Source organism: Ruditapes philippinarum, unplaced genomic scaffold (genome assembly GCF_026571515.1).
Source record: "Ruditapes philippinarum isolate M1 unplaced genomic scaffold, ASM2657151v2 ctg25971_1_1_1_1, whole genome shotgun sequence".
In the NCBI taxonomy this organism is placed as follows: Eukaryota; Metazoa; Mollusca; class Bivalvia; order Venerida; family Veneridae; genus Ruditapes; species Ruditapes philippinarum.
In genome coordinates this window covers 1-6892 of record NW_026859756.1, presented here as the reverse complement: position 1 = coordinate 6892, position 6892 = coordinate 1, and the positions used below count along the sequence as shown (strand labels likewise).

The following is a 6892-nucleotide window of genomic DNA, read 5'->3' as shown; positions in this document are numbered from 1 at the left end:
TAATTGAATAATATTTAAGTGTTTTGCTTGTTTTGGTAATAGGAATTATATTTGAAAGACTTGGAACTGATTATTTACTTCGTCTGTCAATTATCAGTTGGAGAAAAAAAGTTTTCAAAGTTGATGCCAATCATATCATATCTAAAATATCAATTTAACTGAATTTACAAAAAAGCCAAAAAACAAAAGTGACATTTTACATATAATTTTTTTTTAGTTTGTTAAATGAAAAGGCTTGAAAAATATTTTTGCAAACTGATAAATTGATAGTACGTCAGATCAATCACGGCGCTTAGCATAGCATTCGTAAATGCTCAGCCAAGGTCTTTCACCATCACAAAAATGATACTTTCAGTACAGCTTTATATACTGTCACAAATTGCACTACAAATTGCTACTGGCTACAAATTTACATGTAAAGTTTTTGTTCTCTGTTAACATGTCTGACAAATCAACGATGACATTGTAATTGTCTACTTCACTGATTGGGAACAGATAACTATATAGCTATTTCCGAAAGTTAACTGGTTCCGCAAGATCAAGTAGATCTTCCTGTTGGATCAGATTAAGACACAAGTGTGCATGTAAATTATTATAGAAATGAGAGAATTGATACACATATACCAAAAAAATCAATATGCCGGTTTTAGACCAATTATGGCACGGCGCCTAGCAGAACAGTTGTGAAAGCATAGCCACAGAAAATGGATTTCCATGAAAATTAGGATGAATCTGGAGGAATGCTGATTTTAAAAGTAGATAGATTCTATTTGATGACAATGTAATTTTGGGGAGTACAGGACGGGGAGGCGGTATGTACAAGAAACAAAAGTATTTCTCGAACAATAATATTTCGGATGCAATTGCTTTTATTACGTATAAGCAGTATGTAGGGACGGAATTTTAAAAAGGTCCTGTAAACACAGTATAAAAAAAAGTTTTATATATGTAACATGATGCTGTTAGATTCATATTTTCAGGAGTTCTGACAGTTCTTTTGAAATGGTCTCGATAACCAGATGCGATGGAAGTGAAATCACAGAATCTCAGGATGCTGTAAGAAAAATTGTCAGTGGAATAAATACCGTTTATGGAATAGTGTATGCTATGCCAGATTTCATAGACATAGACCCTGGGCTTCCTTATTGCTCCTACGGTACCACGGCTTCATATTTACCAGTTTAATCTTAACAAATAATAATGTTTTCGTAACCAAAAACAGTTTCGTTCATTTCCTTCCAAAATGAAATGTCGTACTATTTAGGAAGATACAATTCTTCAAAAACAACAATATCTTTTATATTATTTTTAAATCCTTTGAAATTGATCAAACTTTATATTTTCGTGAGCATAACTGAAAAAATATTAATTGAAGAGATATAAATTTGAAACTTTACAAATTGATACACATTTAGAAAAATTGCAGTAATTAATCAAAGAACAGAAGTACAAACGGGCTACTGTATATCTTTGAACATATCTTCAAACTTTTAAACTTTATCTTTATTAAAATGATTTAATGACACGTGAGAAGTCATATTGTTTATAATTTTGTTGTTATTGTTTTATTTAAGTTTCAATTCTGGCTAGATATTTTGCATTTGCATATTTCGATTTGTTTTAGTTATTTAAATCAAATAATTGATTATTTCTTTATCTACAGATTACAATGCAAGCGTATTTGGTGAGTTTTTTCAATGTGAACGAGACGAGATAATCATACCAGAGTCGATGATTTGTATTTATGCCGTAGATGCCAGCGGTTACATGACAGGGTGTAGATCTGGAGACCATTTACAAAATTGTGGTAAAGAACATATTTATCTGATTATATCAATAATATGTTCTTATTTCAAAATATATGAAAACAAGATATTTTGTGTCCGGTCATATTCCCGATAATTTAACAAACGTGTAAACCAGTAAGCGGAATGGGCAATTCTGTCTTATTTCGGAGGGAGTAATACTGCATTATTTCGGAAAGGGGAAGAAAATACATGATGTAAATTTGATTTTAGGGAAACATTGCATGTTAAAGAATTTTCCTTGGGAAATGATTAATGGGTATTGAAGGGGTTTAAAATAACCTTTACTTTAAAGGGGAAAACCGTGATTTTCCAGTACAGTGGCCGGAGATGAGGCACTTTTTTAGAATTTACTATTCCAAATGGGTGAAAAACCCGTACTGGGATTTGGTGACCCGAAGTGAAAGTGCATGATATTCTTCAAAAGACTAAATTCTTGTATTAGCGCCATGGGTTTGCCCCGACTTTCTCTTTTACAGTTTAATTCAGATTTTATATGGAATAAATACCAGTCATAGTCTTTAGTAACACGCAGTTACTGAGAATTCTTTTAAATTGCGATCTCATTTTTATTATTACGTTCTCGAAAGTTATGATATAGCCTATTTCAAAGTTTCAAAATATAACTATTATGATTTGCACACAAAAAGGCAACCGTCTGAATTCCCTTTATCACTATTGCCTTTTAGGACATGAGGTAGCCAAATGAAATACCATTTGGCGTAGAAATGAAGACATTTGAATATGTTGAGTACAATTCTTCTTGACCTTAAACTCTTAATTATCTTTTTATTTCCCATTAGGCTTATGAGATCACAAGTTTGCCTCTCAAGAATCTTATTTAAATGTATTAAACAATATTTTGATAATGAATTTGGAGCAAAAATGTATAAAAATGTTACTGATATCTAGATTTCTATCAAAAATAACTTGACAAATGGCCAAAGAAAAATATAAGCAAATTGGGGTTCATGATACTGAAGCAAAAACAGTACACCTAAAACAAAAAGAAACTTTCTTGTAATTTGATATTGTATTGTGGGGCTAAATTTAACAAAATATGAATATAAAGGTTACAATAGAATTGAGAAACAAAATAGTTTTTTTGTTGTTGTTCTTTTTTTATAATAATTATCAGTTTTTTTTTTCAGAAAAATTTCTGTGTCCTGAAAATACAGTGAAATGTCCTGGAAGTTACTGTATTGAGCAGAGATTTCTATGTGATGGGCATAAAGAATGTCCTGGAGGAGAAGACGAACAAGATTGTAGTAAGTGATCAACATTTATAATTTTGAACCGATTAAATGTGGAAACTATATGGCACAACATTTTATTATAAGTTGACATTACGTTATCTATTGTCCTTTTCATTTAAGTATATCAATGCAGTTAATATTCAAGTAGTTTGAATTGTTTCAATCGATGCAAAGTGATTAAAATACGCCGTAACCATTTTTTTAGAAAAAGGTGCATTATTATTTCAACGTGTAAAAGTCAGACCAGTAACGCAGGAATGTGCGAACTAACGCAAAAGTAATGCCGAATCTGTGCAATGCATGGTTAAGACGAATAACACGGTAAGTAACCGGACCAAAATATTTAATTGCAAATCGAACTTAAAGAAACGAATAAGCTTTAGCAGTCATTGTATTTCGTCGAAATGTTTATTTTCCAAGATCATTCATGAGAATGACGAGATGATTAGAGTACATGTATTGCTGACGTTTTTTATATTTTGTGTATATCGATATGTCTAATAAAAACTCTCGTCAGGTCGTCATTTCCACGAATGATCTTGAAAAGTAAACATTTTAACGGAATCACTATAATGAGGTTAGGAATATAATGTCTTAGAAATGAATATGCATATTCATTTCTTTCTATTTGGTTCATTTACTTTCCGTAGTGCACTTTTAGGGATTATAATTGGCCGGCTCTGCTTGTCTTTTGCACAATTCCTGTGTCATTTGCATATTCCTGCGTTACTGGATATACGCGATGAATAAGGTGATGAAATTATACGAGTTAAGCTATGAAATGGATTGTTTCATCAAGAAAAATATTGTTATTGCCTCTTTATTTTATTTAAAAAGCAATCCATATAAAATCGAATACATTTCAATTTGATATTACGTCTAGCATGAAATTTAACCAGAACCATTACTTATTTGTTTAAAGAACATTTATATAATTATTCTGCCTACGAGACAGTTCTTTCATGGAATATATGTAGAAGTTTCATTGGTGATTTTAAAATTACAAACTCAAACAAGTAAAGTAATATAAAGGATCTTTTTGAAATGGTTTACGCGTCTATTTTAATTTATGTAAATTATGTAGTTCTGAAAATGAACTACATTTCTCATTGAGTTTCACAAACTTTTAAGTTCTAAGTGCTCTTTTGTTTTCTTGTTATGTGTTTTAAATATTTCAATTTTGTTTAACTTTGCTTCCTTCCACAAATTGTTTTACATTGCTTTTTACATCTCATTATTGAGTTATAAATTTTGTTCAAAGTAACAAGACCACCGCCAACGTTGACGATTCGATTCCGTAAACACATTCGATTGACAATATCGAAAACGCAAAACAAATTAGTAGAATATTGTTTCGTTACGGTCCAGCTATTTTGGTACCAAGCCCCTTTTATCTTCCTTAAGTGAGGTAACGTGTGCAAGACCTGATGACTAATAATCGTGCCGGACTGTAAGGAACAATACTGTATTCACGAACAAACAAACGATCACAGTAAAATAATGTTCTTTGATTAAATATAAATTGTTAGGACTAGGGGGGCTGATGAAACTTGTTTGAGTCAGCTGTCAAAAAAATTTCTGGAAACAAAGTTATTAGGAAGCATTAATCACAACAAAATTACAAGAAGACTCGGTTTGATTGAGTCTGCGTAAAGCCTATATATATCTATTTAGCTTCAATTTATTTATTTATTTAGCACTGTAATAGTGGGCTTCTCTGTATAAATCAATATGGCTATGCCACTGAACTTTGTAGTAATTCGTTTCTTCTTGAGATACGCCAGTTTAATCTAACAATTGAGTCACAAACAAGGAAGACTGTTCACAGTTTACTTATTTTAATAAGTGGCAAACTGTCAATTGATTGAAATGTCAAAAAAAAAACAGTTTTACATTAACATCAACACATGTATATGCAAGATGATAAATCAGTCTTAGATATCTTAACACCTATAAACTACGCATAAATTATGGCCGCGACTGCCGAGTAATTTCCCTTCAAAGTACAAGGTTTGGTCGAGTAATTGGCCATAAAAGTGTAAAATAAATATTCAACTTAAAAGAATGACATCTTAGGCCAGTTATATGGCTTAAAGAAAGAACACATGTATGTAAACTTTACCGTAAGGTTACGAATTATGGACACTTTTCTGAACTATTTGCAAAATGAGGGAACTCTATATAATAAGTTATATCATTCCTATGACAAATTATTTTAATTAATTATAGTAATGAATCAAATAAAAGCATTCAGCTTACAATCCTACAGGCAACTCATTTTCCACTCAAAAGTTTGAATAATGTTAAAAAAAATGTCCCTACCTCATCCATATTTATAACTTGACCACATTCCTAAACAGAGAACCTACTCCAAAATATTTTACTCAAATGAAGGACTTTTTTGTAAATCTGCCTAAATTTTCTCGAAAGTATATTGACTGATCTTGTCAAATATTAAATAATTTTACTTTGTAGTTTTGACTTTATAAAACTGAAAGATTCAGTTACTGTATTGCAGCCAATAATTGATATCAATAAACAATTTCTCACAAAAACGGATCTGAGAGATACATGAATGATGATATAAAAATATATAAAAAAAAAAAGTTGACCCTTCCGAGGTTGGAACACCGCTCCTACAGTCAACTGTAATGAAGGTACATGTATTTTGAATACTTTTCAAAGCGGAGGTAATGCATATAAGGGAATATACCCTAACTACGAAGCCCCCGCCTGTATACTATTATAATAACCCCTCCTTCATCTCGTACGCTGTTGAATCCTCTGTAGTTTATACAATATATAGCATGCCGAATGTCTGACTTGAAATCACGTAATTTAAGTCTTTTTTCTATCCATAAATTATCGCGTTCTAGTATTAAGAGATAAAAAGGCACGTCAGTGAGGAAACTAAAGGCCGTTAGAGAATATTATCATTAAGGATACCAGTAAGTCACGCATGAAACGTCGTTACAAAACTTTTTCTTTGGAGTTTAAGTTTACTAACTGGGAAATTTCGCAACTAATACAGATCGACAATTTCTTCACCAATTTCTTTTTTTTGAAACTTTGATCAAATCTACAAAGTATTGCATTACATACGTATAATAATTTAGAGTTTACAAAAATGTGTATTAAGACAACATTTTACCTTTGCTCACACTCAAATTCGGCGACATGCACTCCCTCGGAAATAATGTGAAAGTTATTACCATATATCCTAGAAAGAGGTAGATGTGCTGTTTTCCAGACGTGGTATAGCTTTTACTGACTAGGTATATTCAAAGTTTGTTTTGAAATAAGCGTGCATCGTTTCATATGTTTAGTTATAAGTGTCATGCAATTAAAAAAGAATATATAAAGATGCTAATTAAATAACGTGAACTTATGTGTTGTTTTCATATTTCGAGTAAGTTTTAACATAAAGTGTTCCTGTTATTTAATAAGAACTTACTTTTTTAAAATTCAGGACAAAATATTCAACTGCTGTTATACGCTAATGTGGGTGGGTATATATAGTTTCTGCATAAAGTGTCCTTTCATATGTCCGTAATTGATTATCTCTGTCAATCTAATTACATGTAGAGTCGCCAAGAATATCATTGTCATTGCCATACTGAAAAAAATGGTTCTGAACCGTTTAGATTTTATTGGGTTTTGGATTTTTCATTTCAGCATGTACAAACTCGGATAAAGAAGTAATCTTATTTGTGGAAGATACAGACTCTGAGAGTAAAGAAACAGCAATGCATTTAGCTAAACAGTTTTTTACAAGCACTGAAAAAAGTATCGTAAGATTGTTTTATTTTAAGAATCGGCATATAACAATTG

The 6892-nt window shown here is 31.2% G+C and overlaps 1 protein-coding gene across 1 annotated transcript; it reads left to right on the top strand.

Annotated features, from left to right (window-relative positions):
• Nucleotides 1-980: 980 nt before the first annotated feature.
• On the top strand, nucleotides 981-6878 carry LOC132757805 (low-density lipoprotein receptor-related protein 2-like; the record flags this gene model as incomplete). The annotated part of the gene is made up of 4 exons (XM_060749212.1): nucleotides 981-1156; nucleotides 1664-1807; nucleotides 2957-3073; nucleotides 6737-6878. Coding segments are annotated over 4 exons (579 nt in total), but the record flags the coding sequence as incomplete, so codon positions are not given.
• Nucleotides 6879-6892: the final 14 nt, after the last annotated feature.